The 22,653-nt window shown below is 41.7% G+C and overlaps 1 protein-coding gene across 1 annotated transcript; it reads right to left on the reverse strand.

Annotated features, from left to right (window-relative positions):
• Window positions 1-621: 621 nt before the first annotated feature.
• On the reverse strand, window positions 622-21,993 carry AMD1 (adenosylmethionine decarboxylase 1). The gene is made up of 9 exons (XM_003898307.4): window positions 21,557-21,993; window positions 8,901-8,987; window positions 7,439-7,565; window positions 6,044-6,146; window positions 4,122-4,164; window positions 3,878-4,022; window positions 3,495-3,587; window positions 3,246-3,401; window positions 622-2,840 (listed from the first exon to the last, which is right to left on the reverse strand). The coding sequence occupies exons 1-9, from the start codon at window positions 21,664-21,666 to the stop codon at window positions 2,700-2,702; spliced, it is 1,005 nt and encodes a 334-aa protein (XP_003898356.1). The 5' UTR covers window positions 21,667-21,993; the 3' UTR covers window positions 622-2,699.
• Window positions 21,994-22,653: the final 660 nt, after the last annotated feature.

Raw genomic sequence — 22,653 nt, forward strand, 5'->3', positions numbered from 1 at the left:
TTTTCTAGGAACACCATCTGTTTTTAATGAAAATTGAGGAAATATTTTCTAACTGAAGCATATTCTGAGAAAAATCAGAATATACATTTTCATAACATTTTCAGCTTATTACATATTTGACTGTAGAACTAAAATGTTGCCAAATAAAGAAAATGGCAAAGCCAAGGGTGATGGCAGAAGCCTGCAGTCCCAGCTACTTGGGAAGCTGCAGCAGGACTGCTTGAGCCTAGGAGTTCAAGGAAGCAGTATGCTATGATCGCACCTGTGAACAGCCACCGCACTCCACCCTGGACAACAGAACAAGACCCTAAGTTAAAAAAGGAAATGATCACGCTTATACATTTTTTCTACTTAATAGAAATAACCATGAATGAAATAAGGAAACTTATAGTTTGATCATCCTCAACCAATGTTTTAAGAGTCTAGTCTATAATAAAGATTGGGACCTAACACTTTTAAACTTTTCTCTAACTCCAAACTCATAAATACACATTGTTATATTGATTTTAAACTTTTCTCTAACTCCAAACTCATAAATACACATTGTTATATTGCTTTTAAACTTCAGATATAGAGTATTTGGTCAAGTAGGCTCCTTTAAAAAACAGGGCAACAGAAAAGTTTCTGAATGTCACTAGACAATTAAACTTTTATTGAAGCGTAAATTGTGGTACAGAAATACATTTCAACTGATTTAAGTCCAACACCAGTGAAAGGAGAAATTATGGCACCAAAACTTTCCCTCTTCTATCAAACCATGATTTAGATTATGATTCAATCTACATTTCTCTTTTCTAGGCTTTGTCCCATACAAATTTGTGCAGTTTTTCAACATTAGAATTCTTAATTCTATTAGGAAAAAAAACAAAACAAACAAACAAAAAAACCCACAGACCTCAAGTCAACAAATCTATTGGGATACTGTTTACGAACAAAGTCCACCTTAAGCATTGGTCCTTAAAACAGAGCTCCTCAAAATATTAGGTGCTGTGCTCATTACAGAATCAAACTTATACACTGACTGAAAACTTCAATGAAATTTTCAATCAACAACATGCTTCAAATAAAAGTCAAACAGTGTTCCAACCACTTGATTTCAAACCAAGTAGATTTTAGGTTTAGAAACACTAAAAAAAGGTGTTTCATTTATAAATACGGAAGGAACAAAAACATCACTGCATCAATCCAGAAATTATCAAAATATTTAGAGGACAAGAAATATAAAATTTAGTCAACTTTGCTGTTTTCTCAGTTCCTTAAAATCCCAGAGTATCTGCAAATATAGCTAAAAGGTACCAACTCTTGAAAGCCTATATTACTAGTCATTTCTCATTGAGCATTTTGGAATTTTATTTATGTTCTACTTATTTATTCATGTATTCTACTTTATGATGTTTATCTGAATAATCTGGACAAATTCTCATTCTGGGCAGTCATTCATTTCATCCTATGAATGCCATGGTGAGGGAAACACCGTAGGTTAGAGGTAAAGATGAAGTCAGAACACACATGCATCACAGTCACAGAACTTTAAGTCACAAGATGGAAAAGACATTGATTCTGCTTTGGATCAAAGTTTATAGAACACTACTTAATGGAAATTAGTGGAAATGGCTGCTAAAGGAAAAGTTAAGGTGAATGATCCAAGCTGACTTGATTTACTGAATCCAGAACAAAATTATGCTAAATCTCTCTGGTAATTAACTAAATAAAAAATCATTTTATACTACTACTTAGTAGGTTAGTAAAGGCGTGCTACTCATTAGACGCTAATCTCATTTACTGAGGAACACAGAATTGTATGTTTTCCACAGTTCAGCCAGTACACCCTAATCTCAATCTACAACTCTGGGTCTTCCCTGCTAATCAACTATTTTCCAAAAGAGCACATTACAATAAAAGAGAGGCTAAATTCCCATGCCCTTTAAATATTAAGCCCAGGGACCATCTCCTCCATTCCCCATCTGGGGTACAGAATTAGTATATATAAACCCACAGTGTTAACAGTGTATTGCTTTATTTGGGGTCTTGGGGGAGACACCAGGGAGAGGGAAGAAATCAAAGGACTATAAATGCAGGGTCCAATAATGTTAAAATAGTAAATATGCAAAATGAGTAACTGGAATCATTTTCTTAAGGACTCAACTCACAGAAGAAAAACTTTAATTGCTGTTTCAAAAAACATCAGTATGAAGTAGAAATTGGTTTCAATAACATTAGTAAAGAATATGTTCTAGAAAGTGGAGGTAACTGGATGTAAAATTCTGGCAGCAATTTAATAGAACAGTCCCAGAGGGTTAGGCTGAGGCCAACACCTAATGAGGACGAAAGCCTTGTCTGTGGGGAATTTTGGATGATACTTGGAGAAATATTACACTGTGCATAAACCAAATTGAGTTGCTTTCACAAGTGTTGTAAAGTTTCATATAGTAAAAGGTTTTTTGTACATGCACTTCAATTTCACAGCAAGAGTGGCAGAGAATACCTAAACACAGAAGAGAGCATTCATGCAAGATATCTAACTCCTTGATATAATAATGCATACAATTCAAAATGATTACACTATCATTACATCTAGGGCTTTCTGCAACTACACAGTGGTGGTTATGGAAAGCACTGCCCCCAGCATCGACATCTAGAAAGCATCCACCACCTTCTACATGTGTTCTCTTTTTGCGTTTTTTCTTCATTTTTCTTAATCAACTCTGCTGTTGTTGCTGCTTCTTAGCAAAACTGGTAAAAACAAAATTGTAATCATTGAACATAGCACTCTGGCAATCAAGACGCTTAAAACCTTCAATCTTCTGAGGCGAAGCAAGCACTGTGCGACATTTAGAACTCTGGGGGAAAAAATTAAATAACCATTAGTGTTTGCAATCCAGAGAAGTATTTTCAACCGAAACAGTTAAGTGACAGACTTTTATCTTAATGAAACTAAGGCATTTGAGTTATTTTAGCTGCCTTCTTATGTGCTGGAGGGACCAGGGCTTCTTATGGTTCCTCCCACCAGGCCTGTCAATAGCAAGACAGAAGGAACCCATCAATTTGGCTAGATAGAAAACAAGGACTGATATAGGTCTAATGAAACAAAGCTTCTCAGCTACCAGTAACCTCAAACAGTATTACTTCTGGATATCTGAGTGGCTGGTATATGTGCTATCTTAGAATACATCTTAGGCCTCAGTCTCATTTCCTTTAGATTTTAAAAACCAAATTACCTGATTAAAAATAAAATATAAAATTACCTGATTAACAAACAAGGTGGTCACAAATTTTCCTGGCTTGAAGACTTCTACAACTTTCCTGATCAGGTCATCATAGGAGGTCTGACTTAAGTTTGTTTCAAAGCTAACATAAGAAAATTCTGGTTCTGGAGTGATGTGAATAGTCCAATAAGTTCCCTGAGAGAAACAGTTCACAGTGTTAAGAATGGAAAGACTATTACATATTTAAATATTTAAATAATTATTGAAGCAATACATATAACTACTCACATCCGATTTCATTCCATTCATTGAATACCCACAAGGATTGAACATTGTGGCATCAATGACAGAACCTGGTATCAGGTCACGAATTCCACTCTCCTGGGGGGAAAAAAGACCGAGTTTAACAAAGGTTTGACAAATAAACTTCAAATGAGTTCAAAATTTAGTCCCAGGATGGGAGGAGGGAGAGGACCAGGAAAAATAACTAACTGGTGCTAGGCTTAACCCTTGGGTGACGAAATACTCTGTACGACAAACCCCCATGACACAAGTTTACCGACGTAACAAACTTGCACTTGTAACCCTGAACTTAAAAGTTAAAGAATGAAAAATAAAATTTAGTCCCCATGCAGAAGAATCCAGCAACAATTATTACTAAAAATGCTTACACGAGTGACATCCTTTGCAGTAACACCATCTTTCATGTAGAACTGGTCCATAACTGCTGGGTCAAGCTCACTCATCAGAATTTCCAAGGTTTGATCTGGCTGACTGATTACCCGACTCTCTGGGAAATCCAGAGTATATAAGTACCTAAACAAAAGTTAAAAATGTTCCTAAAAATGACAATTGGCAGTTTAAATTAAATCTTACATAGGACAACAAAAATCCACAAAATTGTACTAAACATACCAACAGTCAGAATTCATACGTCCCATACAGTATGCTGCTCCATCTGTTGAGGGAAAAGAACACAAAATAAATATAACACATCCATTTAATAGGATGGTTTGTTACTACCCTTCCATAATAAGCAGAATGATACTATTTGCCACTTATTAGAAATGTCATCCATGAGTGGACCGGGCATAGTAGCTCATGCCTATAATCCCACCCCTTCTGGGGGAGGCCGAGGTGGGCAAATCACTTGAGGTCAGGAGTTGGAGACCAGCCTGGCCAACATGATGAAACCCCGTTGCTACTAAAAATACAAAAATTAGCTGGGCGTGTTGGCACACGCCTATAATCCCAGCTACTTGGGAGGCTGAGGCAGGAGAACTGCTTGAATCCGGGAGGTGGAGGTTGCAGTGAGCCAAGATCATGCAACTCCACTCCAGCCTGGGCGACAGAGTGACACACTGTCTCAAGAAAAAAGAAGTAATGTCATCAGTGAAAGGAAAGGAAACAGTAGGTGAATTCCCAGATAAGGAGAATCGACTGACTTGGTGGATATTTGCACCAAACACCCAACACTCTGATTAGCCTGATTTGGTTTCATATTAGTAGATGTGCTAAGTTCGATTTTCATGCTTGTAAGCGACTTTGTGCAAAGTTACTAAATTATCTTAGGTTTTCAGCCTTATCTAGGAAGTAAGGATGTTATCAGATAACCTTTAGTTCCCTGACCTCTATAAATAAAAGCTTAGTAAAAGGATGAAAGAAACCCTTACCAATTTCATTCAGGAAACACTACTTTACACTGTGCAATTTAAAAAAGCCAGGTCAATTGTTATATAAAATGCTGGAGCAGAGCACTAGGCATTTTTCTGGAGGGAATCATATAACCTTGTTCATACTGTCAAAGGACATTATGATCTATAGGTTAAGAACCACTGAGGCTAGAGGACTGCTACAGGCCAGGAGTTTAAGACCAGCCTAGGCAACATAGCGAGACTCCATCTCTATTAAAAATTTAATAAAAATTAGCTGGGTGCTTGAACTCAAGAGTTTGACATTGCAGTGAACTATAATGATGCCAATGCTCTCCAGCCTGGAAGACAGAATGAGAGTTTGTCTCAAACAAACAAAAACGCAAAAAGAACCAAAGTGAGACACAAAATAGAGGGACTGGCCAGATGAAGATGAACTCTCTCTATGCTATATGAAAAACCAGAGGTGGCAGGTGATCAATTCTACATTTTAAAATTCCATCCGTTAAACACCACTGATTTATGACGCACAATTATTTTTACAAGTGCATGTGTATACATAATTTGTAATAAACTATCTGTTCATCTCTCTTAACTAAAAATATTTTATCTGATATTTTAATGCTCTTTATAAATTCTGCATATTTTGAATTACAGGTTATATAAAGATCACTACTGTACTCCTAAAACACCCAAGTCAAAGTAAATACGGATCAGGTGCAGTAACTCACACCTGTAATCCTAGCACTTTGGGAGATCAAGGCAGGTGGAACCCTTGAGTCCAGGAGTTCAAGACCGGCTTGGGCAAACATGGCAAAACCTTGTCTCTACTAAAAATTAAAAAAAAAAAAAAAAAATATATATATATATATATATATATAGTGCCAGGTGTGGTGGTGCGCACCTGTAGCCCCAGCTACTTGGGAGGCTGAAGTGGGAGGACCACTTGAGCCTGGGATGTTGAGGCTGCAGTGAGCTATGATCACACCACTGTACCAGCATGGGTGACAGAATGAGACCCCCGTCTAAAACAAACCAAAAAACCCATAAGAAAAGCAAATATGAGTGTATGTAGAGTGCTATATCTGCATACATATGCTATATGCTCTCATATAGAAAGATCTCTGAGAGGTTGCACTTTCTATCTTTAAGAAGACAACAGGTTTAGATTTTATTTAAACTTACTTGGGAAAATTGCATTAAGAAACTCTATTTCTTCCTGGAAATTCCGGTGTGGGTACCCTTGGTGAGAAGGCTTCATGAAATTCTTACGAGAATAAAAGAAGCTCTTTATTAAAAAAGAAAAAAAAAAAAAGATAACTTTTAGCTGTAGAATTCTATCACTTTTTGAAGCTAATCAACTATTTCCCACATACCAAAACTCGGCAAAATCAAAACTCAAATATTTTAGCTGGGCATGGTAACATATGTCTGTAGGTTCTGCTATTGGGAGGGTGAGGCAGGAGGATCACTTGGTCCAGGAGTCCAGCCTGTACAACATACTGAGGCCCCATCTCTCCCTCCCTCTCTCTCTCTTTTTTTTTTTTTAAAAAAAAGCCCAGTCTAGGCATGATGGGTCATAACAACTATTAACACCAAGTATATTCCTTTCTAGAACAGTAGTTTCTAAACTGGGCTTATTAATAGTCATGTAAGCAAAAATTTGGGGGAAATAACATACTAGTTTTAAGCATCAGTGATCCAAGTTAAGCACACATTGCTTTAGATTTCTTACAAGGATCAATTTACAACAAAAAAAACTGTACTGAGTACTAATGACAATCCATCCTTTCCTTATGAAGTTAAAGATTAAAACTCAGGCCGGGTGCAGTGACTCACGCCTGCAATCCCAGCACTTTAGGAGGCTGAGGCGGGTGGATCACCTGAGGTCAGGAGTTATGAGACCAGCCTGGCCGACATAGTGAAACACCGTCTCTACTAAAAATACAAAAAATTTAGCTGGGCGTGGTGGTGGGCGCCTGTAATCCCAGCTACTTGGGAGGCTGAGGCAGGAGAATCGCTTGAACCTGGGAGGTGCAGATTGCAGTGAGCTGAGATTGTGCCATTGCACTCCAGCCTGGGAAACTAGAGCGAAACTCCATCTCAAAAAAATAAAAAATAAAATAAAATGTGACAACCACTAATCAGAAAATTCTACTCTAGGTAAAAACACTTTAGTTATTGAAGAGTATGAGAATTTAACTCAATACTGACTGTTGCTCTTTGACCTTACTCATTATAAAGACTGGAAAATTTCGGTAATGACATTTTGCTTTTCCTTCTTTTCTTACCATTTCTCTATTATTATAAGTAACCATGTTAAGAAATTAACTACTGGAAGTGTCTGGCTTCTTCATTTCTTTCTCCCACTTGAATTTCATCCTAACTCATTCTCTGCTTCTTTCATATTTTCTGCTGTTCTTGAGAATCAGATCTCTTTCTAAGGTATGAACACCTTACCACGTGTTTACATGCATTGTAACAAAGGCAGTAAGTATATAAATTTATTTACTTTGCATATTACAGGATAAGAACTCTAACATTTATGCCTGAAAAAATATTTAAAAGTTTGCTACTTACTTGAATTGAGTCAAACCCACTGTAATCCCTAGCAAGCTTCAACAGGGGAACCAGTGCTTTCAGCAAGAGGGTGGTACCACATGTCTTCAAAATGAAACGTCTCTTGGAGACAAACATGCTACTCTCACTGCAGTTGAAAAAAGTCACAATATTATAACAATACTAATATACTACTGAGGGTGCAATCAACCAATTTAATTATTTACAATTTCAGCTAGTATTTTTAAATATTAGGATCTCAAGGAAGCAAGTTACACACTACAGTATTCTTTTTTTCTAGTATACAAAACATCCCCAGGGCTTGGCACATGGTAAGCATTTTCATAAACATTAGTATATTTATAATATAAACTTAGTTTAAAAAAAAAAAGAGAGACGCCAGGCATGGTGGCTCACACCTGTAATCCCAGCACTTTAGGAGGCCGAGGTGGGTGGATCACGAGGTCAGGAGTTCAAGACCAGCCTGACCAAGATGGTGAAACCCCGTCTCTACTAAAAATACAAAAATTAGCCAAGCACGGTGGCAGGTGCCTGTAATACCAGCTACTTGGGAGGCTGAGGCAAGAGAATTGCTTGAACCTGGGCGGCAGAGGTTGCAGTGAGATGAGATTGCACCACTGGACTTCAGCCTGGACAGAGTGAGACTCCGTCTCAGGGGGTAAAAAAGAAAAAAAGAAAGAAAGGAAAAAAAAAAAAAAAACCAAGGGTGGGGGGGCTGTTTAGTCCAGTATCTCCCTGCAAGGTCCATCACAATATATACACAATATATACTATAAGCATTCATTCAAAGTATTTATTGAATAAATTAACTCTGCAACTATAAAAAAGGTGATGAGCTTTTATATACCAATTAGACAACTGTATTTGTATAGCAAAGCTAACTTTCCCTTTGCCTGAACTTCTGATTAAGAGGTACTTCTTTCTTAAGTGGGAGGAAAAGATGGCAACCACCTTGAACTATCCGGTGAGGCTTCAAAACCTACATCCTAGAAACATCCATGTTACACTAAACGTTTCCTTTTATACCATATTCTTAAAAATAATGTATAAAAAAGGCGGAGTGCGGTGGCTCACGTGTATAATCCCAGCACTTTGGGAGGCCGAGGCGGGTGGATCACCTGAGGTCAGCAGTTCAAGACCAGCCTGGCCAACATGATGAAACCCCGTCTCTACTAAAAATACAAAAATTAGCCATGTGTGATGGAGGGTGCCTGTATTCCCAGCTACTCAGGAGGCTTAGGCAGGAAAATTGCTTGAACCAGGGAGGCAGCGGTTGCAGTGAGCTGAGATCACGCCACCGCACTCCAGCCTGGGTGACTGAGTGAAACTAAGTCTCAAAAAACCAAACCAAACAAAAAAAACCCAGAACTACAACTGAGAGGAACTTACTGTTTCACATTATGATTAGGACTGAAATGAGCTAACACTTGTTTCAACCTAGCACTTGTTTCACAGGACTTACCTGAGTACATAAGCTTCCTGCTTGTCAGTTTTTGTCACACTTATGATTGAACATTGCACATCCTTCAAAAGTACGTCCCACTCAGATCTATCATTTAACAAAAAAAATTACGATTAATCCACAACAGTACCCACCTACTCATAAAAATTACAAAGCTCACACTTTTTCCCACGAAGAGACCACATTTTTAATTAATATTGTACACCAACATTTAGTTTCTTTCAAAATAATCTACATTGACATATCCAGATAAATGACAGGTATATTATGCTATATATGAAAAAAAAAAGGTCATTATACTATGTATTTACAAATTACTAAAAGAAAAATAGGCAAAAAAATGTTCAAAGGTCCATAAACCAAGGTAAACCATTAACTCATCAATGATTATAGAAATTCAATGGGATACTTTGTCTCTAAAATGTGCAGATTTTTAACCTTAAGAAACACTTTAAAAAAAAGAGCATAATTTTACCAATCTAATTGGCATAGAGATTTAAAAGCCTAACTGTCTGGACAGAGTGAGTGATGTTACCCTTATAGCACTTACAAAAAACTGGAATTACTTTGCCAATCATAAGCACACCTAGAAGACTTTGGGAATACTACACAGCTCTCCAAATGCAATGAGAAAGCCCATTTAGCAGGAAATGTGTAGTACAAGCAACCATAGCAATGGAGGTCATATGGACATGAAGAAACTAGTCTTAATTTGCCTGAGATAGAATTAGGAAAGTATTGATTCTTTCATCAGTGTGCCCATTATAAAAAGACAATGTAATTCCATGGAACAGCTTAACATGACCAGATATTATTATTTTTTGAGACAGGGTCTCACTCTGTCGCCCAGGCTGGAGTGCAGTGGTGCAATCACAGCTCACTTCAACCTTGACCTCCCAGGCTCAAGCAATTTGCTTGCCTCAGTCTCTCAGGTAACCAGAACCACAAGCATGTGCCACCATGCCCAGTTGTTTGCCAGAAATATTTTCTAGGCCGGGCACGGTGGCTCACACCTGTAATCCTAGCACTTTGGGAGGCCAAGGCAGGTGGATCACTTGAGGTCAGGAGTTTGAGACCAGGGTGTGGTGGTGGGTGCTTATAATCTCAGCTACTCAGGAGGCTGACTGAGGCAGGAGAATCGCCTGTAATCCCAGCACTTTGGGATTGGGATGGCTTAAGCTCAGGAGTTTGAGACCAACCTGGGCGATAGAGCAATACCCTAGGTCTTTAAAAAAAAGAAGAAAAAATTTTAAGCCCCATGATATCTGATAGGCCATTGCTCTGTAACTCACAAAAATGGCAAATCTTTTTTTTTTTTTTTTTTTTTGAGACTGAGTCTTGCTCTATCACCCAGGCTGGAGTCTAGTGGCAAGATCTCTGTTCACTGCAACCTCCACCTCCCAAGCAGCTGGGATTACAGGCACGCACCACCATGCCTGGCTAATTTTAATTTTTGTATTTTTAGTGGCGACAGGGTTTTACCATGTTGGCCAGGCTGGTCTCGTACTACTGACCTCAGGTGATCCGCCTGCCTCGGCCTCCCAAAGTGCTAGGATTACAGGCGTGAGCCAATGTGCCCAGCTGGCAAATCATTTGTTAACCAGATAAGAACGTCTGAGTGAAATCCAACAGCAAAATGTTTTACTCGTTTGTATTAAAAAGCAAGCACAACACCAAACAAGCCTGGTAGAATTTTGTGTGTGTCTCACCATTTTGCTATAAGAAACTGTTACTGACCCATCTGTGTACCAATACCCATCCAAAAATATTTAATGTGTTAGGCTTGCTAATGATTACAGAGCTTTCCTGTATTTGACTATAACATGACTAAACAACTTTTTAAAGAGAGCTATTAAAAAAATTAAGGTTCTTTTAAAAAGGTGCTAACAATTTGTTCATATATGCAAAGAATACATATGCGGGACATATACTGTGACAACCCTTGAAATTACCCCTGGCTTGTGTGGTGGCACACGCCTGTAATCTCAGCTACTCAGGAGGCTGAGGCAGAAGAATCACTTGAAGGTGGAGGGTGCAGTGAGCTGACATCTTGTCACTGCATACCAGCCCGGGAAACAGAGGGAGACTCCGTCTCAAAAACAAAAAACAAAAAAAACTTGGCCAGGCACAGTGGCTCACGCCTGTAATCCCAGTACTCTGGGGGGCCGAGGCGCGTGGATAACCTGAGGTCAGGAGTTTGAGATCAGCCTGGCCAACGTGTTGAAACCCCATCTCTACTAAAAATACAAAAATTAGTTGGGCGTGGTGGCGGGCGCCTATAATCCCAGCTACTCCAGAGGCTGAGGCAGGAGACTGAACACGGAGATGGAGGTTGCAGTGAGCCGAGATCACACCACTGCATTCCAGCCTGGGTGATAAAAGTGAAACTCCATCTCAAAAAAATAAACAAATTTTACTCGTGGGATGAAATCCTGCTTCACTTGACTAAGATAAATTTACAAAATCCTTGCAAAAATTATCTACTATTAAGACTCTCATTCCTGAATATGAAGGTAAATAAAAATACCAACTATGATTTAAGTATTTGAAGCATTAAAATTTCAGATTTTTAAAGAGCTTATCTAATTCAGGTCCATCAATAATGCTACCTGCTTAAGTCATCACCTACTGACTTCCCACTATAACTTACCACTCTTGCACATGTTCTTTTTTACCCACTGGATGCACTAACAAATCCCACCCTCCCTTTCTCAGTTATACTCACCATTTCTATTGACTTTTAACAACAGGGTCCCTGGCTGAACCAAACAATGTAACAATCTTTTCCTCTCTTATTTTTGTTTTCTCTTTTTTAAAAGGCTGTTGTGGTCAGGCACTGTGGTTCAGAGAGGCCAAGAAGGAAGGATCACAAGGCCAGAAGTTCAACACCAGCCTGGGCAACACAGCAATAGCCAGTCTCTTAAAAAGAAAAAAGGCAGCTGGGAGTGGTGGTGTAGGCCTGTAGTCCCAGCTACTCAGTAGGCTGATGTGGGAAGTTTGCTTGAGCCCAGGAGGTGGAGGGTGTAATGAACCATGATTACACCACTACACTCCAGCCAGGGCAACAGAGCAAGACTCTCTGTTAAAATAAAAAGTATTCACCCTTACAACTTGTAGCACAGATACTTTAAAATCGTGGTCCATGTCACCTTGAGGTTGGTGTCCGCTGTTTTTTCCTTCGAGATGTTAAGATTTTCCTGGTTTTGGGTATGTCAACTAATTTAGGGTTGCATCCTGGATATTTTGACATGTTACATCATTCTAGGTCTTGATTTTTAAAAACGTTTAGCAGACAATCTGGTTTGGTTCAGGCTTCAAGTTTTTACTCAACATTTGTAGGTTGTGTTATGGTTCCAATGTCAGGCTCGTTATGAAATCCTTTGCTATGCTATTTGCATCTGTCCCACTTATTTGCCACCCAATAGCCAGGCTAGCCCTGGGGAGGCAGTCTATCCTGTATTTTAGTTTTCAAACCTCTGATGTGCTGTTTAGGGTCAGATCCATGCAAAATGGCTAAGGAACGTTCATATAAAACTTCATAGGTTTACTTTTCTTCAACTCTCCATAATCTCTCTGACAATGCCTGACTCACATAGGAGATAGGGGAAGGACTCTTCTTCATCCACTATCTATAAAAACAGGGCTTTGGCCAGGCGCGAGGGTTCACGCCTGTAATCGCAGCACTTTGGGAGGCCAAGGCAGGCGGATCACGAGGTCAGGAGATGGAGACCATCCTGGCTATAACGGTGAACTCCTGTCTCTACCAAAACCACAAAAAATTAGCCGGGCGTGGTGGCGGGCACCTGTAGTCCTAGCTACTCCGGAGGCTGTGGCCGGAGAATAGCGTGGAGGCAGAAGAACTGTGTGAACCTGGGAGATGGAGCTTGCAAGTGAGCCGAGATCGCGCCACTGCACTCCAGCCTGGGCAACAGAGCAAGACTCTGTCTCAAAAACAAACAAACAAACAAAAAAACCATTCCCTTCTCTTGTCGTTTTAGGTATCTGCCTAACTGCCACAGCTGCTAAAGGCCTACAAGGGGGTTGGGGCAGAACAGAAAAAAACAAAAGCAAAAAAGAGATTTCTTCCACTCTGACTCAAAGGGGCCTCTCTTTCTTTCTTTGCAGACCAGAACTAGAGAGCCTTTCTTGGAACTATTTTTGCCTGCCCGTACTGTTCAGTTTTGGGTTTCTGGCAAGCCCAGGAGAAATCAGTGAGGAGATACCAAAGGGGGAAAAAAACAGGAAATTAGTGGTTCAGTGGAATTTAAGGTTCTGGCTTTCTTCTCCATTTCACCTGCTAAAATTTACTTCTTAGAGTCCTTGGATAGCTGCTCAACAAGGCATTCTGTCCAGGGTTTATTAATTGCATTTTAATAAAAGAAGACAGTGTAGCATGTTTCTTCTGTAATGGCAGAAAGAAATAACCTTTTGTTTTTTGAGCCAGTCTCACTGTCACCCAGGCTGGAGAACAATGGCACAATCACAGCTCATTGGAGCTTTGGCCTCCCAGACTCAAAGAGATCCTCCCTTCTCAGCCTCCCAAGTAGCTGGGACCACAGGCATGTATCACTACACCTTACTAATATATTTTTAAATTTTTTGTAGAGATGAGGTCTCCCTATACTGCCCAGGTTTGTCTCAAATTTCTGGGCTTATGAAATCCTCCCACCCCAGCCTCCCAAAGTGCTAGGATTATAGGCACGTGCCAACCCATCTGGCTTCAAAATGCTCTTATACTCATTCATCAACAGTTAATAAAATTCTCCATCCAAACCTTTCCTCAACTAATAGTAATGCTCCACTAGTCAGAATTTTTCAATCATAGTATCAAAGAAAGCAATTACTTTAAGCACCCTAGGACAAACAGTTAAACTGTCTATCAACCTAGTGATGATAAAGGCATATCCTACCAGAGTTGCCAGGCTCAGGAAAAATAAATCAGAGGGCAAGATAGATGAAAGAAAAATGAAGAAGTCAATACAATGCTATATGTGTACATAAAAGAGGTGAAAAACTCTGCAACAGCTGAAAATTTCAGCACAAATTATTTCTATCATATTTCTGTGGGAAAAAATGGCCTGCTTTTGTAAATAAAGCTCTACTGGAACCTAGCCACACCCATTCATTTATACATTGACTATGGTTATTTTCTCCCTATAAGGGCAGAGATGAGTAGTTGCAACAGACTGTCTGCCTTGCAAAATTTAAAATTTACTCTCTAGCCCTTTACAGAAAGTTTGCTGACTCTTGTTTTGGAGGAAAGGTTTTCAGTGGTCTGCTTTCTGATCAAATTAACGATGGAAAAGACAAAGTGCTTTATACAGTCGACAGAGCCATTTTCTAAATCAGGTTGCAGTGAGCCAAGATCACGCCACCGCACTCCAGTCTGGGTGACACAGTGAGACTGTGTCAAAAGACAAAAAAAAAAGATAGCATTAAGCTAGAATGTTTTATCAGGCTCAGCAGTGGTGGTGGTCTCATCTCTGCTTCATTCCCAGGCATACTACGCACTGAGACTTTGAAACACTAGTCTATTATAAACTGTTTACAAAACTCATCTATATTTGGCAATTCTTATAGAGTTCAATAAATCAAATTGATGGATATAAAGCAGAATCGAGAGAGAGAGAAGCAAGACAGCTAGATAATTTTGGGATTTATTCACATTACAGATCACATAATACTGATCTAGTCATTAGAAATTATTATAAAGCTATTCAAGCACACAATTTTTTTTTTTTTGAGATGGAGTCTTGTTCTGTCACCTAGGCTGGAGTGCAATGGCATGCTATCAACTCACTGCAAACTCCACCTCCCAGGTTCAAGCAAGTCTCTTGCCCCAGCCTCCTGGGTAGTTGGGATTACAGGCATCTGCCACCATGCACGGCTAATTTATTTTTGTATTTTCAGTAGAGAAGGCATTTCACCATGTTGGCCAGGCTGGTCTCGAACTCCTGACCTCAAGCGATCCACCCACCTCAGCCTCCCAAAGTGCTGGGATTTGGGATTACAGGCATGTGCACATAGCTCAAAGCACACAATTCTTAGTTGCTTATAAAACACAAAGAAATATGTAGATTGAGTATTTCCTGATTTGAATTCCTTTTTCTCATCTTAAATGCCACTGCTGGCAGGGCGCGGTGGCTCAAGCCTGTAATCCCAGCACTTTGGGAGGCCGAGGCAGGCGGATCACGAGGTCAGGAGATCGAGCCCATCCTGGCTAACACGGTGAAACCCCGTCTCTATTAAAAAATACAAAAAACTAGCCGGGCGAGGTGGCGGGCGCCTGTAGTCCCAGCTACTCAAGAGGCTGAAGCAGGAGAATGGCGTGAACCCGGGAGGCGGAGCTTGCAGTGAGCCGAGATCCGGCCACTGCGCTCCAGCCTGGGCAACAGGGCGAGACTCCATCTCAAAAAAAAAAAAAAAAAAAAAAAGCCACTTCTTTGATCTAATTCAGTGGTTCTCAACTTGTGATAATTTTGTCATCCAGGAGACATGTGGCAACATTTGGAGACTTTTTTTTTTTTATCACAACTGGGGTGGTAGTGGTGTTGCCAGCATGTAGAGGACAGAGGCCAGGGATGCTGCTACACACGGTATAATTAACACGACAGTCACTGACAACAGTGAATTATCTGAACCAAAATGTCAAGAATGCTAAAGTTGAGATACCCTAATTTCACTTAAAGAGTAGGTACTAAAATATTAAATATAATCAGAGATCATGATAAATGATCCCAAAGAAATAGATGTTCTATATTAATAACAGCACATGAATTGTATGTCTGAAAAACAATACTTTAGTGGCATGCCACATTTTATATTTAAAATGTTTTCTTAGAGGCTGAGATCTAATAAAAATAGAACTTAGGAATGTTTACAGGGACAAGATTATTATAACAAGACTTCTCTATGCCTGATTAAATGCATTTTGGGAGCCCAAGGCAGGCGGATCACTTGAGGTCAGGAGTTCAAGACCAGCCTGACCAACATAACAAAACCCCATCTCTACTAAAAATACCAAAATTAGCCAGGTGTGGTGGCATAGACCTGTAGTCCCAGCTACTCGGGAGGCTGAGGCAGGAGAATCGCTTGAACCCAGAAGGCAGAGGTTGCAGTGTGCCAATATCACACCACTGTACTCTAGGCCTGGGAGACAGCAAGACAAGCATGTCTCAAAACAAGAAGTAAATGAGGTCAAGTATCTTGAACAAGAGTCCCAAGACTACATAACAGGGAAAAACAGTCTCTTCCACAAATGGTGCTGGGAAAAACGGATGTCCACATGCAAACAAAATTAAGTTGGACTCTTACCTTACATCATAAACAAAAATTAACTAAAAATGGAACAAGGACCTAAACATTAAGAGGAAATAAAACTCCTAGAAGAATACACAGAGTAAACGCTTCAGGCATTACATTTGACAATGATTTCTTGGATATGACATACAACAAAATCAAAAACAGACAAATGGAGCTTGAAAACCTAAAATGTAAAAATTTCTATACATCAAAAGAAATCAGTGAAAAGACAACCTACAGAATAAAATACTTGCAAGTCACCTCATAAGGGGTCAATATCCAAAATAAAAGAAACACCTACACACAACTCAACAAAAAAAAAAGTGATTAAAAAATGGACAAAGGGACCAGGGCGATGGCTTAATCACTTGGAAGTCAGGAGTTCAAGACCAGCCTGGTCAACATGGCAAAACCCTGTCTTTTACTAAAAACACAAAAATTAGCCAGGCATGGTGGCGCATACCTGTAGTACCAGCTATTAGGGAGGCTGAGACAGTAGAATCGCTTGAACCTGGGAGGAGGAGGTTACAGTGAGCTGAGATGTGACCACTGCACTCCAGCCTGGGTGACTGAGAGTGTCAAAAAAAAAAAAAAAAAAAAAAAAAAAAAGACAAAGGACTTAAATATAGAAGGAACCCATTAGTGCAGGGTTATGCTCTAATCACCTGAAAAATGACTACATAGATCCTATTCCCATATCCAGTTAGGTCAGACACTTTCTGAGGATGATGCCTGGAAATTTTTATTTGAAAAGCTTCCAGGTCATTAGATTACTCATTACTTTCTAATGTAAAACTAGCTAGTTTCAGAGTCCAGGTAATTTATCCAAAGTCACTGCAGCTTCCCAATTCTGAGCTTACCTCATATTTTTAGGTCTGTTTTAGAGACTCTCATTACAGTACATTCATCAGGGTGCCTCTACCCCAGGTAGTAAGCAGTCTTTAGGTCAAAGGCATCCTAAAACCATATTATTCTTGAGTAAAGCTAGACTGACCAGAAGTTAGATTCTGAGGATGCCTTCCTGGGGCAGTGAATTCAGATATCCTGAGAAATAAGCCTCCTCCTTTTGTTCAAAGATATGAACGTAGAATGCAGCCACACTATTATAATCACATTATTGTTTCTCTGTCTCAAATTTTTACCCCAAATCGGGACACTCCTCTCAGTTTTCTGCTACTTTCAACATGCGCTTCTTAAAGATACATGGTTTGTAAACAACAGTTGAAATCTTTTTGTTGTTGTTGAGACAGGGTTTCACTCTGTCACCCAGATGGAGCGCACTGGTGCAATCTCATTTTGCTGCAGCCTCAATCCCCCAATGGCTCAAAAAATCCTCCCATCTTAGCCTCCTGGGTGGCTGGGACTGCAGACACACACCAGGATGGACCAGCATGCCCAGATAATTTTTTTTGTAGAGTCAGGATTTCACTATGTTGCCCAGACTGGTCTCAAACTCCTTGGCCTCTCTCAGAGTGCTGGGATTAGACATGAGCCACCAAGCCCAGCCCCGAAATATTTTTGAAACTGCTGGGAGGAATGTAACGAGAAGCTTAATTCTTTAGTAGGAGGCATTTTTACCCTGAAACATTACACTAAAAGGTTTTTTGGCAATGGGTTGTAAATTCCTGCAATGTAAATTATTGATAGTGCGATAATACTGCATAATGACGTAGTCAAAGAAGGCATGAGTTTGGGGAAAGTTAAGCTGAGGTATGACTATCTTTGCAACTGCCCCAATCCTTTACTAAAAATTATGTTTTAGTTTATAAAATCTGAGTAAAGCACAGAATAGGATTTCCAGTCCTGAAAAAATCACTTTTCTCAGCAAAATTTTCTATTTTCTAACAGATTTCCTCCTTACTACTCTCATCCTCCCTAAAGCTGCCATTTCTTATAAAAGGCTTTTGTTTGTTACAGCACTTTGATTCAACAACTAAACCATTTTTAAATGGTCACTGATTTTTATTCAACATCCCTAAAATCTGAAAAATTAAAGAAAACTGCAGGTTACCCCTAAGAAACTGCCTCTCCCTTAATTGTCCTTTATTCATCTGGGTACACCTGGTCTGCTGCTTTTCTCCAACAGTAGTGTTTAACCCAAGCTATATCATACAAGATTTTTCTTTGTTAAATTTCTCAGTATTACATAATTTGTTCACTTATTAAGATAAATTATCTTAAATGGTCTACAAGAGGAAAGCAGTGTTTAGTAAAAAGGTGTATATTCAGAAAGGATTCCAGCTTAACTTGGCATTAAAGCTTGCACTGATGAGCCAAGTTTGTTTAAAGTGAATTCTCTATTCCCTCACACCATACACAAAATCAATTCCAGATGGATTGCAGATCTAAATATGAAAGGTAAATATCGTGTAGGAGAAAAAAATATTTCAGACTTTGGGATGAGCAAACTGAGGGAAGTATGTCGTTTCCCAGAAGAATGTGTGAAAAAGGTTGGATATTTTCTCCCTTGAATTATGTAGAACACTCCAGTGAAACCATCTGGGCCTAGATGATTGACTGATTCAAGTTATTTAGGTGTTGTTCTAGGACTATTTTAGGTTCTCTATTTCTTCTTGCGTTAGTTTTGGAAAGCTATTTTTCCAGGAGTTTTTTCTCCCTAATATCTTTATCTTGTTATCCTTGTCTTTAGCATCAACACTAATGCTCTCTTTGGATATTTAAGCCTCTCACTCTCTTAATCCTTTCTATGTCCGTACGTTTATTATGCTTTATAAACAAATTTGTTTAATTTAGCCTGTTCGTCTTTTAAACCACTTTTAGTTTATTCGCATCTTAATGGAGCCCAAGAGGTCAAGGCTGCAGTGAGCCATGATCGTGCCACTGCACTCCAGCCTGGGCTATAGAGGGATCCTGTCTTCAGTACTGCATATAAAATATTAACCTATTTATTCTTCACAACTTCCATGAGCTATATACCATTATTGTCTCCATTTTAAAGATGAGGAAACAGCTCACACAGCTATTAAATGCTGTTGGAATTCAAATCTTGTTATTCCAGAGGCTGTGCATTTAATCATGTCATTTGAGTAAAACGCGTCATGCTTTATTCTTCTAGATAACCGATTATCCTTCCCTAGGGTCTCTGGGACTGGGCCCATGTCGCTACAGACCAGACTCCATCGACGATACTCTCTTTGCTAGGCTGTTGATTTTAGGTGATTCAACGAACACCTACTATTTCAAGCTTTTTTAACATCCCGGTAAATAACCTAACCAGTTGAGTGGTCGCTGAAAAATGTTCCTACGAAGGTTACCAGGGGACCTTAGTTAAATCAATAGATTTTTCCGTTCTTGCTTAACTTGCTTTATCTACAACAGTTACAATGTGGCAGTATACTACCAGTAGTTGTTCAATGAATGTTACATGCCCACAAAATGGATGGCACTAAATCATGAACTCTACAGGGAATATTTTGTCCTTCAAAGTTCAACTTTGGCCATGATTTTAAGAGCCACACTGGAGCAGTAAAACAATTTGGGCTGATCAAAGTACAAAGTAAAAAGGATTCTTAAACATTTAAAGAAAGCAGGCTGCTTTGTTAAAAGCCTCTTCCCCCTCTCCACTTTGACTCAGGAAGCTCTGAACAGCCAAACCGCCAAGAACTTGGGGAGAACAAAACCTTCTTCCCTTTATTAAGAACATGTACTTACTATTATTCAAGGGCTCAAACATTTAAAAAGCCAAAGTGACAATTTCTGCTATTCGTTTTCTAGAACTGTTCTTACCCATTAGTTCTTCCTTGCCAAGATTTTGTAGGTTAATTATCCTGATCACAATCGTTTTTACCACACACCTATCACAAATACCAGCCTTCTCATTTGTGAAATGAAGGAAATACTAAGCTTCTCCATGACCAAAGTCCGCTTCCTATAATCTGCACGTCAGCCTGGCACGTAGTAAGCGCTATAGACATTTTAAGTGTCACACGAAGCTTGAAAAATGAGACGTGTGACATATTAGCTATCACTAGTAGCTTTTTTCTACAACGGAATCGTTCAAGATATACTGCTAGAAACTGGGTTTCCCATCGTGCCTTAAAGTCTCGGTAGCACGTGTCTGCCTGGATTCCGTTTTCCAGTTGCTTTTTGTCAAGGGACAGCTCCGAGATTAGCTAACATTCCTAAAACGCCCATTGGCCCACACCCTGGGGCCAGGCTCTGAGTCGGGCCCAGGAGCCCATTGGTCGCCGCCTCTCAATGAAGCTGGCCACGCCGGTTACTCCGTAGCACGGCCACTCTAGCCGCACTTGTGCGCAGAGGAGCCGGGGATCCGGTGGCAGGGCCTAGGAAGGCCATGGGTGGCCACCGGTGCGACCGCAGCCGGGAACAAGGCCCAAGCATCCACGGGATCTCTGGGCATTTATTTAAGTATGGATTTCCACAGCAATACCAACTAACACGCCTCTTCGGCGCAGTCAGCCCAAGTATGTCTCGCGTGACGGCCGGCAGTAGGAGTGGGCCCCAGATTCCTTTGCTGAAGCTTAAGGCATTAGAGGCATTATGTCCTGGGGCAGGCGGGCCTCCCGCCACCCGCACCTCTCCCGCCGGCTCCGTAGCAGGTTACACAACCCAAGGTCAAGAGACTGGGGAGCAGCCCTCGGCGGGCTCAGCGGCCGTGTCGAGGGCGGCCCCGGGGACTGCTCCGTTTGCCCAGCCGCCCCGAAAAGGCTCTGGCGCAGAGCACGTTAGGGCAGCGGTGGGGCCCCGCCACTGCGACACAACTGCTCCCGCCCAATCCCCGCCGCCCGAGCGCCACATGCTGCCGGCGGCCACCGCGGGTGGGAGGCCTGTTCGCCAGCCCCTCAGACAAGGCCGGGAGGGCCCCTCCTGTCCGCGCCCGCGGCAAGAACGAGCGCCGCTCCCGCCCTCCCTTCCCCGAAGCGGGCACGCCCGAATTAGCGCCTGACTAAGCCCGCCGAGCCACACCTGCCGGAGGCAACCCGCGCAGGCGCCCCCGACCCCCACCTGAGGCCCCTGCCGCCAACTACTACGGAGAGGAACGTCGGGAGGCGCGGGCCGCAAAACCACCCCGGGCCGCGCCTCCCGGCGCCCAGCGCGGGACTTTACCTGAGCACGCGGCCGCGCCGGCCTCCTCCCCTCCCCCAGGACAGTGCCAGGCGCGGCAACCACCGCGGGAGAAGCCGGCTCCGGCCCGCGTGGACACGGCCGCTCTCCCCCAAACCGCGAACCTTCCAAGGCCGCCGAAGCGACCCCCGGCCGCAGACCTGCCCCCACCTGAAGGCTGAGGGAACTCGGGCCCCGCCCGTGGCTGGTGCCTCGGCGGCGGCGACAGTCCCCAGGCCCGGATGTCAGCGAGCGCCCCGGGGACCCACCTTGGGATAGTGCGAAGATCCCCAGATCCTTGGTTTGCCTCGGGCTGCTGCCGGGAGAACCAAACCTCCAGCAGCTTCTCGGTCCCTTCGAAAAAATGTGCAGCTTCCATCACCGTGAGACTAGCGAACAACCAACAACCACAGAAAATCAACTAAATTAAACCTCTTCTCCCGCCGCTGCCGCCGCCGCTGCGGATTGTTCCAGCTGTGTTACTAAAGTTCAGGTTCCTTTTTTTTTTTTGCTATAATTTTATATTAACTTTTTTTAAAAAAAGGACTAATAAAATTTTCCCGGCTTTGTGTGAGCGAAAGTTGAACGTAAGTCTTTTGGAAATAGAGGCAGATACAGTTCAGTCTCTTGTAGTCCGCTGCTTTCCCGTTAGAGAGAGTAGAGCGAGCGCTAGCTAATGTCGCCGGCCATACTGTGTAAGCGAGAGCGCTGCGTGAGCACCGCGCTTATATATCCCGGCTCCACCAAAAGACCAGGAAGTGACGCATCGTCCCACCTCCACGGCCCATAGCTGCCGCCGCCTGTCAATCACTAGCGGCCGAGTGGCGGCTGGCTGGCCGAGGGCCTGGCGGAGAGCGCGGGGAGCTGCCCCCTGCGCTGCGGCTCGGGCTCTGGCCGGCTCTTGAGTGGTAGTCTTTGCTGTGATGTCCAGCTGGGGACTGGAAACCTCAGGTCGAATGCAGAGTGGGTGGGGAGAGCGGGAACCGAATGAGGAAAGGCTGTGCAGAGCTGTTTAGGAAAAAAAAATGATTAGCAGAAAACATGGGTGGGTCCTTAGCGGTGTTGGCGGGGTTCAGCGGGGACGGTGGCCAGCGCTGGGTTGGCGTGGTGCTTTCAATCTTGGGCAGTTCACCGCGACTGCTGAGGTACTTGGCCATTCTTTAAAGTGTGTTTTCCCAAGGCGAACGCAGCCAGGCGTTAAAACTAAACATTTGTCCGTGACGCGCACGTTGCCAGGGGTCGAATTAGAAGGCGCTTTAATTCTGCTCACGCCTTGGCTGACGTGCGAATGAATGCAGTCCTCGGCTGGTTTATACAATAGCCAGAAGCATTGTCTTCTCATTTCAGAAGAGAAAAGCAACGTGGC

Source organism: Papio anubis, chromosome 6 (genome assembly GCF_008728515.1).
Source record: "Papio anubis isolate 15944 chromosome 6, Panubis1.0, whole genome shotgun sequence".
NCBI lineage: Eukaryota > Metazoa > Chordata > Mammalia > Primates > Cercopithecidae > Papio > Papio anubis.

Excerpts from the sequence above, each read along its gene's own strand:
- AMD1 (XM_003898307.4), bottom strand. The coding sequence starts at position 21,666 with ATGGAAGCTGCACATTTTTTCGAAGGGACCGAGAAGCTGCTGGAGGTT. Across the intron at positions 4,165-6,043 it reads TCTTAATGCAATTTTCCCAA|ATGGAGCAGCATACTGTATG; the intron begins GTAAGTTTAAAT and ends TTCCCTCAACAG. Across the intron at positions 2,841-3,245 it reads CCACCTTGTTTGTTAATCAG|AGTTCTAAATGTCGCACAGT; the intron begins GTAATTTTATAT and ends TTTTTCCCCCAG.